The sequence below is a fragment of the Sturnira hondurensis genome, unplaced genomic scaffold, assembly GCF_014824575.4.
Source record: "Sturnira hondurensis isolate 20B ecotype Veracruz unplaced genomic scaffold, ASM1482457v3 Scaffold0022910, whole genome shotgun sequence".
Lineage (NCBI taxonomy): Eukaryota > Metazoa > Chordata > Mammalia > Chiroptera > Phyllostomidae > Sturnira > Sturnira hondurensis.
In genome coordinates, this window is record NW_028095541.1 from 1,723,059 (window position 1) to 1,743,546 (window position 20,488).

Consider the following 20,488-nt stretch of genomic DNA (forward strand, 5'->3'; position numbering starts at 1 on the left):
TGCTTCCCACCACTGGGGCCTGTATGGTCTGTCTCACTGCTTGCTCCTTTACTGGTTTATCTGCACGTGAATGTGTGACCACGGTAAGCCTACCACCTTGCGCCCTCACTGGGTCCACCTGTTGCTACCCCACACCTGGGATACGCCCACGGCTGCCTGCACACCTGGGTCAGGAGATCTTTCCTGCTCGACCCACTCCGCTGCTGGCTCTGCCCCTCTTACTGGTCTGGCTGAACCGTTCATTGTTGTCAGACTTCCGTATAGTTCAATTTTCTGTGTTTTGGCTGTATTTTTGTTACTGAAACTTTGTTGACTTTAAACTTGGTTGTGCAATGAGGCACAGTGTTTCCACCTACACCTCCATCTTGGAGGAAGTCTGTGCTCCACTTTCAAAACTGGATAGGACACACACACAGAATATCAGTAAGAAAACAGAGGACTTGTACAACAGTAAAACCACAGGGGCCCAACAGACGTACACAGAACACAGTAGAACACACGTTCTCCTCAAGTGCACATGACATGTTTTTCAAGAAAGACCACATGTTAGTCCCCCAAACAGATATTAACAAATTCAAGAAGACTGAAATCATATAAAATATCTTTGCTAATCAAAATAGAACAAAACTAAATTTATACAACAAGGAAAAGTGGAAAAATCCATAGCTGTGTGAAAATAAGATGCCACGCACTCAAGAATCAAAGAAGTCACAAAGGAAACTAGAAAATACCTTGAGAAAAATGAAATTGGAAATACAATATACCAAGTTGATGGAATGCAGCATAAGCAGTGCTGAGATGAATATATGTAGCTGTAAATGCGTACATGAATAAGGGATAAAGATCTCGAATCAGCAACCTAACTTGACCCTTCAAGAAAGTGGGGGGGAAAAATCTCAGCTGAAAGCAACCAAAATGAAGGAAACAACAGAGACTAGAGCCAAGATAAATGAAACAGAGAATAGAGGAACAATGGAAAAATCAGCAACATTAAGAGTTGTTTCTTGAAAAATAAAATCAATGAAATTAATAAACCCTGAGTTAAACTAGGAAAAAAAGAGAAGACTCAAATAACTAATATCAGAAATGAAAGAAAAACATGACAATTGCTGCCACAAGTGGAACTACTCAACAAAACAAACAAGCAAGCAAAGTAGAATCGGAGATGTTGAAATAAAGAACAAACTGACAGTAACCAGAGAGAAGGGGGAGAGGGATGATAGGGGAAGGAACATCAAAGAACATGTATAAAGGATGCATGGACAAGACCAAAGGGGGTAGGTTTGAGGGTGAGAGGTGGGGATGGGTGGGGTAGGTAGGGTGGGGGGGGTAAAATGGAGGCATCTGTACTTGAACAATAATAATTTTTTTAAAAGATAATATTATGAACAATTGGATACCATAGAAGAAATGGACAAATTCCTAGAAACATGCAACCTACCAAGACTGAATTAAAAAAAAAAAACACCAGAAAATCTGAATGGACTAATAATGAGGAAGGAGATTGAATAAGCAATTAAAATTTTCCCAACAGAAAAAACCCAGGGGATTTCATGAGAGAATTGATAATAGTAGAGAATATTTTTCTCAGATGCTTCCCCAAAATTGAAGAGGGTAGAATATTATCAAGATTACTCTATGAGTCCAGCACTACCCTGACACCAAAGCCAAAGAAGGATACAATAAGAAAAGAAGACTACAGGACAGACTTTCGGTCAAGATGAAAGCATGGGTACATACACTTTGCCTCCTTGAGCAAATAGAAGAAGGATAACAAGAACAATAAAAATAAGAATAACCAGAACTGCCAGAAAATCAAATTGTATGGAAGTCCAACAACCAAGGAGTTAAAGGAGAAACATTCATCCAAATGGGTAGGAGGGGCAGACACAGGCAGCTGGGATGGAGAGGAATGACTGCAAGGCAGTGACTGGATGACCTGGGTGAGCAAGGCAGTGGCTGGTGGAGTAGGCAGTCACACATTTGCCTGTGGATAAACCAGGAGGAACAACTGAGGAGTGAGACAGATCGTGCAACCCAGGGTTCCAGCATGGGAAATAAAGCTTCAAAACTTCTGACTGAAAAATCCTATGGGGGTTGAGGCAGCAGGAGAAAATTACAGCCGCACAGCAGAGTTTGTTGGAGGGACTCATAGGGTCCTAGAACATACACAAACACCCCCACCTGGGAATCAGCACCAGAAGGCCCAATTTGCTTGTGGGTAGCAGAGGAAGTGACTGAAAGAGAGGAGAGACCTGTCAAAACAAAGCGGCATTGTTCCCTCTCAGACCCCTTCCCCACATATGCTGCCACACTGCAGGGATGTGGGTGGCCCCATCCTAGCCAATACCTAAGGCTCCACCCCTTACTATATAACAGGTATGCTGAGACAAAAAAAAAACATGGCCCTAATTAAAGAATAGATTAAAGATCCAGAAAAAAAAGTACAACTAAGCAATGAAGAGATAGCTAAACTATCAGATGCAGAGTTCAAAACCCTGGGACTCATGCAGAATGCTCATGCAAATGGCTGAGTATGGTTGCAAAATAGAGGAAAAAGTGAAGGCTATGAAAAGTGAAATAAAGAAAAATGTACAGGAAATCAACAGTAAAGGAATGGAAACTGGGACACAAATCAAGGATTTGGAGCAAAAGGAAGAAATAAACATTCAACCAAAACAGAATAAACAAACAAGAATTCAAAATAATGAGGAGAGTCTTAGGAACCTCTGGGACAACTTTAAATGTTCAACATCTGAACCATAGGGGTGAGAGAAGAAGAGGAAGAGCAAGAAATTGAAAACTTATTTGAAAACATAATGAAGGAGAACTTCCCTAATCTGGCAAAGGAAAGAGACTTCCAGGAAGTCCAGGAAGCTCAGAGTCCCAAAGAAGTTGGACTCAAGGAAGCACACACCAAGGCACATCATCATGAAGTTACCCAAGATCAAAGATGAGGAGAGAATCTTAAAAGCATCAAGAGAAAAGGAGATAGTTACCTACAAAGGAGTCCCCATAAGACTATTAGCTGATTTATCAAAAGAAACCTAATAGGCAAGAAGGGTCTGGAAAGAAGTATTCAAAGTCATGACAGGTAAGGACCTACAACCTAGATAACTCTAACCAGCAAAGCTATCATTTAGAATGGAAAAGCAGATAAAGTGCTTCCCAGATAAGGTCAAGTTAAAGGAGTTCATCATCACCAAGCCCTTATTTTATGAAATATTAAAGGGATTTATCTAAGATAAAGAAGATCAAAACTATGAGCAGTAAAATGACAAACACAGCTATCAACAACCGAACCTAAAAAAAAATACAAAAACAAAAATAAAGTAAGCAAAAAAACTGGAATAGGAACAGATTCACAGAAATAGAGATCACATGGAAGGTTATCACTGGGAAGGAGAAGAGAGGAAAATGGGGGAAAAGCTATAGGGACTCAGAAGCATAAATGGTAGGTATAAAATAGGGGGATGTTAGGAATAGTATGGGAAATGGAGAAGCCAAAGAACTTACATGTATGACCCATGGACATGAACTAAGGTGGGGGAATGCTGGTGGGAGGGGAGTGCAGGCTGGAGGGGAATAAAGGGGTAAAAATGGGACAACTTTAAATAGCCTAATCAATAAAACATATTTTTTAAAAAAGAAACTACAGGACAATATCCCTGATGAATATTGATGCAAAAGTCCTCAACAAAGTATCAGCAAATTGAATTCAGTAGCATATTAAAAGGATCATACAAGGGGGAACAAAAAAAACAACAACTCAGAATTGCCTTCTGGAGGGTGTGCCCCTTGTAGTACAGGCTTTTCCCCCCTTGGTGGGTGTTCTAGAAACTCATCCATATCAGTGTACCAGCTGGCATCGTCATGAGAGGCTGCATTCGGCTTTAGTGAATTTTTTTCTGTAGACTCAACACATCTGCCCATTTCATGATGGGTAATTTGTAAGTATAACTGCCCACACTATGCTGAGTGTTCAGCAGGTTTTTTACAAAAAATGATCTCTGTCCCCACCATCCCTATTCACCCAATCTCACCCCAAGCAACTTTTTTTTTGTTTCTCCAGATGAAAAAAGCCCTCAAAGGGAAATATTTTGCCTATGTGGAAGAGGTGAAACAAAAAACAGCAGAAGCACTAAAAGTCATCGAAATTGACGAGTTCAAAAACAATTCTGAGCATTTAAGAAGTCTTTATAGTGTATTGTGTCAAATAAAGAGTACTTTGAAGGTGACTGAAGTTTAAGCACGTATGAATAAATCACAATTTTTATAAATAAATTTCTAGTTTGGGGGGTCCCTTCTCATATACCATGACCNCTCAACACATCTGCCCATTTCATGATGGGTAATTTGCAAGTGTAACTGCCCACACTATGCTGAGTGTTCAGCAGGTTTTTTACAAAAAATTGCATGATCTCTGTCCCCACCATCCCTATTCACCCAATCTCACCCCAAGCAACTTTTTTTTTGTTTCTCCAGATGAAAAAAGTCCTCAAAGGGAAATATTTTGCCTATGTGGAAGAGGTGAAACAAAAAACAGCAGAAGCACTAAAAGTCATCGAAATTGACGAGTTCAAAAACAATTCTGAGCATTTAAGAAGTCTTTATAGTGTATTGTGTCAAATAAAGAGTACTTTGAAGGTGACTGAAGTTTAAGCACGTATGAATAAATCACAATTTTTATAAATAAATTTCTAGTTTGGGGGGTCCCTTCTCATATACCATGACCAAGTGAAAATTATTTCTAGAATAGAATTGTTCAGTAGATGAACATCCATCATATTGTATACCACATTAGCAGAATGAGGGGAAAATGCATGAGCATTTGAAGTGACACACCCAAAGTATTTGATAATACTTAACATCCATTTGTGATAAGAACAGTCAACAAATTAGTATTAGAAGAAGAAAATGAACTCCACGTAATAAAGGCCAATTCGACATGTGTGTACACCTGCATCATCTCCCCATGTCAACATCCCTTTATTCTACCTGGATAGGGAACATGCGGCAAAGGGTCCCTGGGCTCCTGGTTCAGAGCCTCACCCTGAGGATTGGGCCGGTGTCTGATAAAAGGCATTCTAACCACCATCCCATTATAGAACACATAGACCCATTCCCACCAGCAGCAATGTAATACGATATTTTCATGTCACAAATATACAGAGGCTTGGGCCTTCCCCAGCAATCCCCAGGCCTCAGGAGCCCCGCAGAGCCCGTGCAGGCAAGATGGGGCCAGGCTTTGGGTCTGCACTTGCCCCCAGTATGTGGGAGACTGGGGTGGTCAGCTTCCCTGGAATGCACCTTGAGAGTCACAGGTAGTAACCAATACATCATTTATTTTTATTTTATGGTGTTTTGACATCTTAGGGCATTGCTTACCCCAGAGGAACTATCCCTCCCAAGGATAGCTGATTCTTAGGGATATGAAAGACTAGCCTGGAAGCACATCTTTCCTATGCAAACCAATCCATCCCTAACCCATACCCCAACCATCTCCTTCGTATTTGCTATTCCCACTACCCCGCTGCCCTGACAACCAAGGGACTGTTCTGTGCACAGAGCCCACTGGACTTAGTCAAATTGGTGTCCTGAATGTGGTAGCTGCCTCATCTGTTCCTTCCCAAAGAAACTACAATAAAGGCTCTTGCCATCAATTCCCCTGACTGCCTCCTGACCAATCCTTGTGCTTCCCCACAGGGCCTCTGTGGTGTGGTGTGAGTATCAAACTATTTTTCAGTGGCTGTCCTCTCCTGATCTATTGGCCTCACCATACTCAAATAATAGTAAATCCAGATGAAAACATGACCCAGTTCATCCGCCAGAAATCTGGCTTTCATTGGTGCAGGCCCATAGCTGCCCTTTGCCCTCCCAGGCCTATCTCTTGGTGCTGCCACAAGAGCCAGCACCATAGTCATCAAGAGCCAGGAGGCCTTACCCCTCAAACACCACCTCACTTCTCTTTGGACACATTCGCTTACAGCTTATTCATGNTCGTATTTGCTATTCCCACTACCCCGCTGCCCTGACAACCAAGGGACTGTTCTGTGCACAGAGCCCACTGGACTTAGTCAAATTGGTGTCCTGAATGTGGTAGCTGCCTCATCTGTTCCTTCCCAAAGAAACTACAATAAAGGCTCTTGCCATCAATTCCCCTGACTGCCTCCTGACCAATCCTTGTGCTTCCCCACAGGGCCTCTGTGGTGTGGTGTGAGTATCAAACTATTTTTCAGTGGCTGTCCTCTCCTGATCTATTGGCCTCACCATACTCAAGTAATAGTAAATCCAGATGAAAACATGACCCAGTTCATCCGCCAGAAATCTGGCTTTCATTGGTGCAGGCCCATAGCTGCCCTTTGCCCTCCCAGGCCTATCTCTTGGTACTGCCACAAGAGCCAGCACCGTAGTCATCAAGAGCCAGGAGGCCTTACCCCTCAAACACCACCTCACTTCTCTTTGGACACATTCGCTTACAGCCTATTCATGCCATTTTCCCCATGCACAGGTGGTCTCCCCAAGGCAGGGGATACCTGATTTATTCCTATGCCCCCAAAAGTACCAGTATAGAGCACAGAGACCAATATGTTAAAAGAACACAAAGGAGCTTTCTCTCAAAGCCAACCCATCACACTGTGGACACAGCTGCTCCCCAGGCCACCTACTTTGGGCTCCACACGTGTGCACAGACTCCCTTCCCACCTCTACCCCACCCTGTGGGCTACTCTGGGGTTTCTCCCTTCACAAAACAGGCGACACTCATGCTGCCTTCCTCATGGGGATTCTGCAAGGTGACCAGCAAGCACGGGCAAAGGGTGCTGGTGGCGGGACTGTTCACACTAGGACTAATGGTTAGGTTATCCTGGAACGGGGTCCCTGTGCCACTGTGTAGCCATGGAAACCAGGCTCAAGAGTGAGGTTTTCATCCGAAGTGTCAGGGGAGGTTGCCTGTGTGGTAGTTCCCCAAGACCTGCCCACTGAGCCACTGAAGGGGACTCTCTGAACGTGGTGTCTGAGCAGGCACCCAACTACTAGCACCAAGTGTGGTTGATGCCACCGCAAACCTCACACCCCCTTAGAATAACCCCACCACCCTGGTCAGAAGGGCAGCCTACCTTGGCTGGGTCCGCATGGGCCCTCGGGGGGCTGTTCTTTGGCTTAGGCTCCTCGCTGCTGTCCCTGTCCACATCACTGTCGGCCTCCTTCTGGGGGGTCTTGCTGTCTGGTGCCATCTCTGGGCACAGTCCCAGGATGGTAGAGCCCAGGCCTGCCTCACTGCCCTCCTCACAGGGGAAGGGCTCGCTGGCAATGCTGCAGGATGGGCTGTCGAACCCGCTGTCCCTGTTAGGGATCTTAGTGTTGTCTGGGAGGCTATTCCCCACAGCAGCTTGGCCACCAGGGCTCCTAGTGGCATGGTCCTCATGGTGGACTCCAGGCCCAAGGGGAAGCACTTGGAGCTTCCCTGGGTCTGTGCTGGGCAGCTCCAGGGAGGAACAGCCAGGCCCAGAGTCTGGCCTTCCTAGGGTAGCAACAGGGGCTGGAGCTGTTGAGGCTTCCTCTCCTGATTCCATCCTCAAAGCTGAATTCTCTGAGCTCTGTGGAGGGCCTGGCCAGGTGTAGGGCAAGATGGGGAGAGGTGGGCTTCCTGTCAGAGAGAAATTTGCACAGTCAATGCCAGCAGGGTCGTGGACCACTCCTGGCGCAGCCCCCTGAAAGCAGCATCCAGATGTGTCTCCTGGGGAAAGTCAATAGGAAGGAAATGAACTGGGCCTCATGTGAAATGAATAGCTGGCCAGCTTCAGCTGGCTCTACCTAAACAGGCTTTTGGGCATTGGCAGATAGAAGGCATTATATTTTAAAAATAAATTTTTACATAAAAAAGAAGAAAAGAAGAGAGAGAAGAAGGGAGAAAGGGAGAGAGTGAAGAAGGAAGGGAGAGAGTAAGAAAGGAAGGGAGGGAGGAAGGAATCCTATAGTATGAAGCTACCTGCTGCTCAATGAATTCAAAATATATGCACAAAGTAATAGCAACAACCATTGTGAGTGTAGGGTATCAGGTCTACAATGTGCATTGCCACAGTGCTTTTTATGCTATGATGTGGCTCTGAGATGAGGCAGGATCTCTGTCAAGATCCTGACTCACCACCACAACCAGGCACCTCCTGGAGACACCAGCACCTCCACACCCCAATGGTACACCTTGCCTGAAAGCCCTCACTCAGAAGAGGCAAGTTCAAGCATCATTCTAGGTACACAGAGAATGCAAGTTCTGCCGAAGAGGGTCAAGTGTGAGACTAGACAAAAGTGAGATAGCCCTGGCTGGTGTGGCTCAGTGGATTGAGTGCTGCCCTGAGAACCAAAGGATTACTAGTTCAGTTCCCAGCCAGGGCACGTGCCTAGGTTGTGGGCCAGGTCCCTGGAGGGGGGCTTGTGAGATGCAACCACATGTGGATGTTTCTCTCCTTCTCTCTCCCTTCCCTTCTCTCTGAAAATAAACAAATAAAGTTTTTTTAAAAAGAATGAGAGACGTTCCCTGAAATCTTCCTTTTAAACCTTCAGTGGTGTTGCAGAGGAGGACAGGGACCAGAAGCAGCAGTCCCTATCCCTGAGGGTCAGGCCACTTACCAAATGCCCCGAGACTTCTGGGACAGTGCTGAGGATGGTGAATGGATGCCTGCTCCCTGCTGACCAAGTTCCGAGGGTCTAAATTGGCTGTTCAGGGCTGGGAGAATTCACTGAATGTCTTTTTCTTGTCCAGCAGGTTTGAAGTAGAGCAGTTCAGGAGGTTCTAAAGGAACATAAAAGGAAAATGAAAACCACCTCCACTGATGCTCGGAGTGGCCAGGGTGACAAGCCCGGTTCTAAATGGAGAGGATGAAAAGGCAGGCAGCTCCTTATTATCACCCTACACGGTGGACCGCAGGCAGGTCACAGAGACCCACAGGTAGTCAGAGCATGCTGCTTCTCTGGCTCTGAGCACCTGAGATAGTGACCCCTGTTGTGAGGCAGCTTCTAGGGCCTAGCTTGACACTCTCAGGCTAGAACTAAGTCTGTCCCTGGCTACATAAAGTCCACACCTGGGAGGCAGGGTGCCCTTAAGTGTGCAGAGCCCACCCAGTGTGAGGAGAGCTGGTGGACAGCACCACGTATCTTCCAGCCCATACCCTGAACACCTCGCTGACACCTTCTCACTTGGCTGTGCTGCCAGGAGCGTCTTCAAACACTCTGCTCCGCACCCATTAAACAGTAAAGAGCCCTCAGTGAAGATGCAGGTCCCACACACACAACCAGGCAGGCGTCCCATAGTGTGCCCTTTGGCTGCTCACATGGCACAGACGTCTCTTGGCAGAGCTCAGTGGGAAGTAAAGCATCAGCCCCAGTGGCCCAGCACCAACTCCAACCCTGCGACAACCCCCTTGCCTTCGCATTCCCTGTGGCCTCGCCACTTCTGAGCAGACTTTAAGGGACACCAAAACCAGTGCAGGGTGCATGTTTATCATTGGCCACTGCCACATTCTTAACAAGCTAATCTAGGAGAAATATTAAGATTTATGAACATTAAATATATGCTTTGCTGCATTCTTCTCATAGCACAAGAGGTAACCTCAAATTTTCAGAAGCCAGACATGACACAACAGTAAAAATACGCCAGATGGAATGCAGGCCTGGCGCAGCCACAGTGTGTGCACCTGCTGCCAGCTGGCACCAGGGGGAGCCTGCTTCAACTCCACCACAGGGTCTCCTGCTTCCAGTCAAGACACAGTGACAGAAACAGCCCTTAACCTCTTGTTTGAAACCAGAAAAACCCAGATAAAACATGTGAAACAACAGCTGGACAGACACCCCACACCAGACACTGAAGCTCCCTCCTCCTGAGAGGCAGTCACTGGTACGGTATAGCCCATGTCACCCCAGCTGCCTGGAGAAGGGGACCCCAGGTAGACGCCTGAGTGGGGAGATGGAGCTGGGAGTTCAGGAAGACCAGATGGCTGGAGGTCACAGGATGGAGCACTGGAGAGGAGAGAGCAGCACAGAGAGAGGGAAAGTGAAGAGAGCCCTTGAGGAAGTCTCAGCACAGATGTGCGGAAACCATGAGGCTAGAGAAAGAATCTCCTGAGAAGGTGAAGGGAACAGCACCTGGCATTCACACAAGGTAGGGCATATGTCTGTCTCCACCAGCCTAACTGAAAACTCCAAGATACAGGGCACTAGACAACTTGGAAGGGTCTGGTGTCAGTGTGGGGGACAGTTAATTCCACAGTGAGCTCTACTGAGGTCCCACCTAACAAATACTGATAAATCTTAACGGGAAGCCACTCTGTCTGCAAGCAACTTAACTGCACTCCTGACCCATGCTCAAGAAAATTATAGGAACACAAACATAGCCAGCACCCAGCAAGGTGAGATTCACAGTGTCTAGTCCCAAACCAACAATTATGAGGCACACAGAGGACCAGAGTATACAACCCACAGTGAAGAGGAATAGTCAGTGAAGGAAAACTAACCGACAGTGGGCCCCAAGGTGAGAATTAGCAGACAAGGTCATCAAGGCAGCTGAGGTGCCTGCATTCCATCATGTTCAACAGGTGAGCAGAGACGTGGAGGATACACAAGATACACATTAAACTTCTGGAGGTGAACCCACAGATTGTGCGATCAAGATCGCCTGGAAGGGTTCTTGATGGCAGATTAAACATTGTAGAAGAAAAAGTAGTGAATTTGGTGAGATAATAGGTATTATCCAAAATGGAGAGAGGGAGGGAGGGAGGAAAGGAGAGAGAAGGAAAGTTAGTGAGATGTAGGGAAAACTTCGAGCAGCATAATATATGTGTGGTCAGATTCTTCATATGTAATTAAAATCTCAGAAAAGGAATAAGCAGGATAAATGTTTGAGGAAATAATAACCAAAGTTTCCCCCTATATGATGGAAACTATAAATCCACAGACCTAAGAAACTCAGTAAACACCAAGCACAAGAAACATTTATATTAAAATATTTTTACACAGAGAAAACTCTAGGATTAGGTGGCCTTACTGGTGAATTCTATCAAACATTTAAGGAAGAAATGGTGTCAGTTCTACATACATCTTTTTCAGAACATTCAGGAAAGAAAGGATATTTCCCCACAATATGGATCAATCTAGAAATAATCTTTTCACTGCTAAGTGAGAGGAGACAGACAAAAAAGGAAGTACATACTTGCTTTTCAATTTACACAGAATTTTAGAAAATGTACACTAATCTGTGTTGTCAGATGGCAGACTGAGGGTTGCCTGGAAGGGGTGGTGGGTGAGGTGAGGTGTGGGGATTACAACAGAGCTTTTAAAGGGTGACAGACTGTGGTGATGGTTTCAGGGGTTTATATATATGTCAAAACATTGCATCATACACTTTAAACATGCAGTTTATTGTATGTCAATTATAACTCATAGGTGCTGCCTCTGAGTTGTGCAAACTTAACAAGTTGCTAACATTCCCCAGTGCAATTGTTCTTATCACAGAAGGAACAATGGATCATGCAGAAGATGGTGGTAAGGCAGGCATGATGGTCTCATCCAAAGGAGAGGTGCACATCCTTCCAGTGGAGCCATGACCTTCTCCTCTTCCAAGGACTTTTGTGCAAAGGCAGCCAAACAGCCCTTGGGCAAATGAAAGAGCCCAGGGGTCAGGGAGAGGGCCTGGCGAGGAACAACCAAAACCACAACCAATCTGATTCAGAAAGCTGAGGGATGCAACCCATGGCCTCACTCAGCTAAGGATTGGCCTCCCAGAAGCCTTACCCAGGCCAAAGGAAGCACCAGAGCTGGCCAGGCCAGTTTCAGCCTCCCCTCCATGCTGCTCAGGGGAGCTAGGGGGCTTTGGGGAGGAAAGATACACGTGCACATATGCCACACATACATACATACCTCCAAAACACACACATATGCATGCATACACACAGTTACATACACCATGTGTCAGGAGCCATGCTAAGCACTTTTGTGTGCCCACCTAGTCAGTCACTGAAATGGGTGATGGTCATGTTTCAGACAAGGAGGACATGAGGATGATCCTCATGCACATATGATCCACGTGCACATATGCTACACATCGGTCTGGAAGTAAACAGCCCCCAGGACCTGGGCCCAGCAGACATCCTGCTCTGGACCTTGGGACTGGGATCTGGGCTCATTCTGACACTCTCAAGGCAAGGGACATGTCACCACATAGGTGACAAAGAGCTGTTATCAATTCTACCAGGTCACTCAGCTCTCCCTTTAGAAACCCTCAGCTGCCTGAGCTGAGTGAGGCTGTCAACTGCCTGCTCCAGGTGAGCCCAGCCCAGGTAAGTTACACACAGGTGAGCCAACCCCAGGTGAGCTGTGTATGCTGCAGAACTCAGCCAGGGCTGCCGTCACTCAGCATCTGAGGTTTCAACACTGGGACTGGGGGAGGTGTGAGGACTGCACAAGTATAGAGAAATTAAATGCGTCCCACTCTCCAGGGCATGGTGGATCATTTAAGTGGCGTCCTGCATAGCAGCAGGTGGAGGGGTAACATGAATGTAGTCTCTGCCCTGAAGTCCCCATATATAGGAGACCATTCTGCGTGGCATGATCCCAGCTCCCACTCAGAGATGCACAGGACCCACACCCACGGATAGGTTCTCTCGTGGGGAATCAGGCCTTCACTGTACCTAGAATGCTATGAGACTTGCTTTCACTAAAACTCCCTCACCCTGAATTGAGGCAGCAAACATTTACTGCAGAGTAACTTCCTAAAATTCATGCTAAACCTTCCATGGATGAGTGTAACTAGTTGGACCACTTTTCCCTTTTCATTTGCAAATATCCCTCTTCTGTGATGTGATTAGTGGCAGTGGCTCCTTTGTTTTCTGTAAAAGGTAACCCCCTAAAGTGAACCTGTGCATAGTAAATAAGGATCATCATGTAATGTGTGGAGAAACCCAATAAAGGCTGGTCACGGCCAGGGCCATGGCTTTTTTTTCCTCTTGTGAGAGAAACCATGCTGTCCCTTTCCCTCCACAGGACTCTGTAGTCTGTATGAATTTCTCACGTGTCACCCACAATGTGGCAGGCCCCACGAGGTGGGGTCCGCATCACCCATATGGCTTGGTGCCTGCTGGAATTGGACTGGGATGGTCCCAAAGACGGGCCACGAGACTGCCTACCGCCCACCTGCACTTGCCATCAGACACCTCCTTAGGAGCAACACAGGAGCCCTGCTAAAACCACGACCACACCCATCTCATTTGTTCCTGTCACCTGGCACTCCAGGGGCCCTGAGAAGGCAGGCAACTCCGCTCTCCCGTCAGTGATGTGGCCCAGTGGCCTTGGCACATGGGACCCCAGCTGATGGCCCAGAGTAATCACCTGAGACAAGCCTTTAGAACTATCCCAGCCCTGTGTGACAGCAGCCGCAGTGAGAGATGCTCAATTGCACCCTGCCAGTCCCATAATTTTGAGAGATGACAATGCTCAGTGGGATTTCTCTTTACTCCACCAAGTTCAGATAGTTGGTTACCTGCAGGAGGTAATTAAACAATACTGAAAGTGTCAGGGGTGAACACCAGGAACCCCTGTGTGGCACACTTGCATGCAGGTCCACAAACCACCAGGCCATAGCAGCGGTGTGAAAGGCCCAGCTGCACTGGCCATGCAAGACAGAACAACCTATGGCCGGTCACCCCATTATCCAGAAGAGGGAACTTCCCTCCAGGGTCTGGATCTGGAAGTGCTCTGGCTGCAGCCAGGATGGCCTGGGGTGTTTACCCTGTGTGCCTAGAACACAGAGATGGATGGAGATGCATGAGGTGCCATGTGCTTTGGCATGCAGTAGAGGCCAGTGGGACCCTGAGGAAAGAGGAGGCCACAGGACACAATAAGCAAGGAAGATGCTCCCACGGGCTGCAGCTTGTCTTAGGGAAGCTGCCCTCATTCCAACACCAAGTTCCAACATGAGCCCAACTGTATCCTCAAGGATGCACTTCTCCCAGGCGAACTGAAAACAGACACTTGAGCAAATATTTGCACACCCATATTCACGGCAGCACTACTCACAGTAACCAAGAGGTAGAAGCAGCCCGAGTGCCCATCAACAATGAATGGATGTAAATAAAATGTGGCAAGTGCAAAGGAAGGGAATTCTGACACATGCTACAACATGGATGATCCTTGAGGACATTATGCTGAGTGAAATAATCCGGTCACAAAAGAACAAATACTGTATGATTCCACTTATTTGAGGTCCCTAGAGTAGTCAAATCATAGAGAGTAGGATGGTGGGTGCCAAGGTCAGGGGCAAGAGGTATGGAGGGTTAGTGTTTGATGGGGACAGAGTTTCAGTTTTACATGAGGAAGAGTTCTGGAGATGGATGGTGGCAAAGGTTACACAATGATGTGAATGAATTTAATACCACTGAATTGGACACTTAACAATAATTTACATGGTAGATTTTATGTTACATGTTTTACAACCATTTTTAAAAGCTTTATGCATTTCTCATCAGAAGTTCTCTGAATTAGTGCCAAGATGACAATGACTCAAAAGTACCTAAAATTTACTTTCTGCCCTGCAGCCCTATCACCCTAGGCCTCAACCCCTGGGCCTTTTTCTTTACATTTCCACCTGGGAGACCCCTGGCCTGGCCTGGATCCAGCGCTACTTATAAACCCCTCAGTCCATTGCTGATGCTTACTGCCTGCACTGCCTGCCTTGCTCCGCAGGAAACAGGCTGGAGTGGGACTGCACACAGACCTGGGCTGGGGGCGGCAACTATGGCCCACACTTGGTATAGGTCTGGCCTCTAGTTCTCCACCTGAAGGAGGGAGGCTCAGGGACAGCTCAGGGGCCAGCACAGAGTCTGGGTATCATTATTAGAGGCTCAGTAAATGATTTTTGGGAAAATAGAGGATGATTTCCTGTATCAGTCTCAGGATGACTGCATTCTGAGAGAGAGCAGAGCAAGGGCCACTGTTCCTTCTCTGACCCCTTCCCCACATACAGCGTCATAACCCAGCAACCAGGCTGACCCGCCCTGATGAACACCTAAGGCTCTGCCCCTCATACAAAAACTAAATAAATAAATGGCTCAAATGGAAGAACAGATCAAAGCCCCAGAGTCAATACATCTAAGTGACCAAGAGATAGCCAACCTATCAGATGCACAGTTCAAAGCACTGGTGATCAGAATGCTCACAGAATTGCTTAATTTTGGTTGCAAATTAGATGAAAAAATGAAGGCTACACTAAGTGAAATGAAGAAAAATGCACAGGGAACCAATAGTGATGGGAAGAAAAATGGGACTCAGATCAATGGAGTGGACCAGAAGGAAGAAAGAAACAACCAGACAGAAAAGAATGAAGAAAGAAGAATTCAGAAAAAAATGAGAAGAAGCTGGGGAAACCTGCAGGACATCTTTTAATGTCCCAACATCTGAACTATAGGGGTACCAGAAGGAAAAGAAGAAAAGCAACAAGTGGAAAACTTATTTGAACAAATAATAAAGGAGAACTTCCCCAGTCTGGCAAAGAAAATAGACTTCCAGGAAGTCCAGGAAGAAGTTGGACTCAAGGAGGAACACACCAAGGCACATCGTAGTGACATTAGCCAAGATTAAAATGAAGGAGAGAATTCTAGAAGCAGCAAGAGATAAGGGCACAGTCACCTACAAAGGAGCTCCCATCAGACTGTCAGCTGACTTCTCAAATGAGACCTTACAGGCAAGAAGGGGCTGGAAAGAAGTATTCCAAGTCATGAAAGGCAAGGACTTACATCCAAGATTGCTCTATCCAGCAAAGTTCTCATTTAGAATGGAAGGACAGGTAAAGTGCTTCTCAGATAAGGTCAAATTCAAAGAGTTCATCATCACCAAGCCCTTATTATAGGAAATGTTAAAGGGACCTATCTAAGAAAAAGAAGATAAAAAATACAAACAGTAAGAAGCAAACTCACAGATATTAACCACACCTAAAACAAAAGCAAACTAAGCAAACAACTAGAACAGGAACAGAACCACAGAAATGGAGATCACATGGAAAGTTAGCAACAGGGGAGTGGGAGGAGGAGAAGGGGGGAGAAGATACAGAGAATAAGTAGCATAGATGATGGGGAGAAAATAGGGAGAGGGCAAGAATAGTGTGGGAAATGTAGAAGCTAAAGAACTTATGACACATGGACATGAACTAAAGGGGAGGAATGTGGGTGGGAGGGTGTGTGGAGGGGAACGAAGGGAGGGAAATGGGACCACTGTTAAAGAATACTCAATAAAGTATATGGAAAAAAATGAAATCACACTGGCCAGGTGGCTCAGTTGGTTGGAACACTGTTCTGTGCACTGAGAGGTGGTGGGTTAGATTCTTTGTCAGGGTGTATACATAGCTTGAGAGTTTGATCCCTGGTTGTGGTGCATACAGGAGTCAACCAAAGCTTCTCACATCTCTCTCTCTCTCTCTTTCTCTATCTCTCTCTCTCTTCCCTTTCCCCCTCTCTAAAATCAATAAACATATCCTCAGGTGAAGATTAAAATAAAAAACTCTGCTGATATAAACAGCTGTTTATATTAAAATATAATAATAATAAATAAAATCACAACCTTTAAATTAAACAAATCTTTACCTGTGCAGGTAGCTGGATGTGTGACAAAGCATATCAAAACTTGGGTGGACACTGCAAAATTCTTAGAGTTTTGCTGTATATTTGAAATTTTGTATAATAATGTTTTTATATGAAACAGTTGACCCCTGCAGCACCTCACACCCCAGGTCCCCACTTGGGGCAGTGGGGAGGGGGACTCCTCATTCCACTCTTTTTTTTTCACATTTTTTATTGTTGTTCAAGTACAGTTGTTTTCATTCCCCACCCCTCCCCACTCCATGAGTTCAGGCTGACTTCCTGATGAGCACCCTGGGCTCACTACATAATTCTCTCTACTTCTGATTATGTTGTAATTTTTTTGTTTTAAAAAAGCAATGAAACAAAACAAACAAGAATCTTCCAAAGGCTTCAATCAACACTGAAGTCCTTACACAGATGTAGCTCTGTGTAAGACGTAGTCCCTGTCTCAGTATTGTCCTAGCTCAGGCTTCTTAGGGCACAGCCTGCCCCACGGCCTGCACCTGCCCTGCTCCCCAGGCATCCACAGATTCCCACTGCACTCCACACCAGGATATGACCCCTGGAAGAAACAGGTGAAAACATCACCTTTTTTACATGGTCCCAGCATAGCAAACAGGACCCAGTAAGCATTTGGTGAATAAATGAATGGATGAATTGAATCAGCATTTCAAGCAGCCTTTATTTCTTTTCTAATATGTACTTTTACATAAAAATACAAAAATCCCCTCTGGCTGAGTCCAAATTTTGAAAATAAAAACTACAAATCAACATTGCAGAAGGTCACAGCCCACTTCCTATAACCCTATCACTAGGCCTGGCTCCTCCAGGATGCCTCACTTAATGTCACTGTCACTCTATCAGGTTATTTACAATAAAAGGACTGCCCAGATGGCAATTCACCCTCCCAAGTCACATGCCTGACCAGAAAGAACTCTGTGTCCTGAGCAATGAGAGACTCCACTTGGGCTTCTAAGATATTGGTGCTAACTTGTAAGGTTGGTCACCATCCACCAGAGACCTGGGTGACCAGTCTTACCCCCACACATGGGGAGTCAGACAAGAAACTGCCCCAAACCAAGGGAACAGACAGAGGAAACACTGTCCCAGACAGAGGGAACAATGTCTCAAACAAAGGAAAAAGTGTCTCAGAGGAAAAAGTGTCCCAGTCAGAGGAAAAATTGTCCCAGACAGAGGAAACTGTCCTAGACAGAAGAAACAGCATCCCACAGAAAGGAAACTGTAGCAAACAGCTTCTCAGACAGAAGGAACAGTATCTTGGAAGGAATAGTGTCCTAGACAGAGGAACTGTACCTCAGACAGAAGAAATAACATCCCAGACAGAGGGAACATATCCCATACAGAGAAAACAGTGTTCTAACAGAGGGACGGGCACAAGGGCAAGTAAGATTGAGCCAGACCATCTACAGAGCTGGTAGTGTGTTAGCGAGGGCCAAGTCCAGAGTGGGTGGAGGTGGAACCTAGACAGTGGAGCCAGGATGGATCTCACTGTGGTGGACAGACAGGGCCATGAAGGTGGGCGACATTCCTTTCAGATCTGGGTTTCACATCTGTGCCACTGTCAGTAATGCCCCAAGGTTTCACTTTGACTCCCAACCTCACCCTGTTTATGTTGGAGCCTCAGTTTCTTCAACTGTTAGTGGGGGCCATCAGAGCCCACCTGGGGCAGATACAGAAGATGCAGCAAGACAGGAACTCCCACTACTGTGGTTACTACCCTGGGGCTCAGGGCAGCAAAGCCCCACCTGTCCTCTAGTATCTCACGGAGCACTTCATGTCAGCTCTGACCTTAAAAAGACCACCTTCAATCCAGGCCTCTACCTGTGCAGTGTGTATAGTCTTGTCCAGCTCCAGGAGCCACTGTACATTAGGAGATGCTGGTCTTTGAGCACAGACAAACGTTAGCCTGGAGGAGCAGAACTAGGTCTTTGGGCCTCCTACAACTACACAACTGCAGACAAACCACTTCCTTCCTCTGTACCAGGCCCCACCCAGCCCTAGCAAGCTCTCAGGCACCAAGGTTTGGGTTTGGGGATTCTGGGACAAGCTTGGGGCACAGTGTGTCTCAGTTTCCTCTCCTGCAAGAATGGCTGAGCTAGTGGGCCTTCGGTGCTACTGGGGACCATGCCCTGAGCACACCAGCCTTGGAGCTCTGTGCTCAGAGCAGGAGCCTGGGCACCACATCGCAGACGGGAGAGTGAGACAGTCAGAGCAGCTGCTTAAAGTGAGGAGCTGGGGCTGTGCACCTGGCGCTGTTTCACACTGTTTGGGCGCATCATGGGTCCTGATAAGGTCCTGGTGGGCTTGGCCCTCTATCCTAGTAGCATTACCACAGACAAGCCCTGGCTGTCGGTATCAAAACTGCAGATTGCAGAGCAACCTTTAGGGACCCACATTGTGTGAAAAGACCTAGCCCCCTAGGGACTGTGTCTGGGACCATCCACCCCTCCTTGGCCCAGGCAAGGAAGACCCAGATAGCCCTGGGCCAGTGTGCTGGCCAGACTGAAGCAGGGATCTCCCTCAACTGATCAGCCACTTGGACTCTGGCCCGTCCTGGGCTCAGGTTTACCTTTGTTAAAGACTGAGGTGCCCCAGATGACATCCAGCATTGTCCCAGCCCTCCGCATTTACAAAGGGTTGCACACTTGCCATTCCACAATAACCTGACTTTCAACAGCAATATCAGAGGCACCACAGGAAGACCAAGGAGCAAAAAGAAGACACCATACAGTGTCACCATGACAGCTTCCTGCCTTGAAGATAAGTCCACAACAGCTCCTCCTCTGAATGTCCCCTGACCCAAAAGTGCCCCTTCCAGCATGAATCTGGCTCTCAGGGCTGCAGAGACCTGGGAGATAGCACCACTCACCTGCCCCTGAGGACACTCGAACTTCTTCCTGAGGCTGACTTTGGGCAGCAGCAGAACACACTTCCTTTTGCTAGTTTTCACAATATGGGTCACAAAATGATATGCATGTGCATTTCCGCATTGTCACACACCCCAGCTTGCTGGTGCTCCAGCTGCGTCATTTGCGAAAGCTCAGCCTAGACTGGCTGGGACCGAGGCTGTCTGAGACCTGGGCAGCAGCAGTCCACTGCAGCCTGCAGTGGCTTTAAGTTTAACAGGATGCTGTGGTGCCCCTGAGTGGTTCTGGGCTGGAGGAAGCAACCTCCACCTCATTGGGCTTTTCTTAGCAAACCTGCAAACACTCTCCATTAGAACTTTCAGGGAGGGGCATGTAGCAGACTTGAGAGGTGTGACTAGCCCCTGGCGACAGCCCCCTGGGCTGAGATAAAGGGCCCAACCACCCTTTATCTCAGATGCTTTCATCTCAGGGCCTTCTTTGTTAGGAAGAGTGAAAGTGGCCACAGATGGTTAGAAAATTGAGAGACCCCACTGAAAATAGGTTATTTTAAGGTGTTCCCAGGGGTGCCGTCAGCCCTCCTCCTGAGAGAGACCTGCCCTGTGATGGCTGCTCTACCCAGGCCCACCCTCCTAAAACCCATGGGGAGGGCTCTGTGTCTCCCACCCAAGGGGAGGGAGAAAGTAAATATAGGAACAGGCAAAAGTATGTTTACAGTTGTAATAGAAATAAATAATACAATAATTAATAAATAGCTATTTGAGTATACTGTGTTTTGCAGTATAGGTTCATAATTGTAAACCTACTTTTGCCAACCCCTTTACATGAAGACACAGAGGTCCTACAAGGCTTAAATCACAAATTCTGAACAAGTATAAATAATGGTTTCTTCATCCAACCCTGTAGACTTTTTGAAAAACAAAGCCATTTCCCTAGGCATTGTTTTCCTTATTGTTACACAGGCTCACTGTGTTAGCGTCCCCC

General features: G+C 46.6%; 1 protein-coding gene across 3 annotated transcripts in view; it reads right to left on the reverse strand.

The window, feature by feature from the left end:
* Positions 1-19,723, reverse strand: part of FGD3 (FYVE, RhoGEF and PH domain containing 3) — a 50,390-nt gene extending 30,667 nt beyond the window's left edge. For 2 of the 3 annotated variants that reach the window (XM_037037176.1, XM_037037175.1), the window contains exons 1-3: positions 19,510-19,723; positions 8,629-8,791; positions 7,119-7,648 (exon numbers count right to left, since the gene is read on the reverse strand). In XM_037037176.1, coding sequence (XP_036893071.1) covers positions 7,119-7,574 — 456 coding nt within the window. In that variant the 5' untranslated portion in view covers positions 7,575-7,648; positions 8,629-8,791; positions 19,510-19,723. The remainder of the gene's footprint in view (positions 1-7,118; positions 7,649-8,628; positions 8,792-19,509) is intronic. The other variant, XM_037037174.1, reaches the window with a different exon arrangement.
* Between the last annotated feature and the right edge of the window lie 765 nt (positions 19,724-20,488).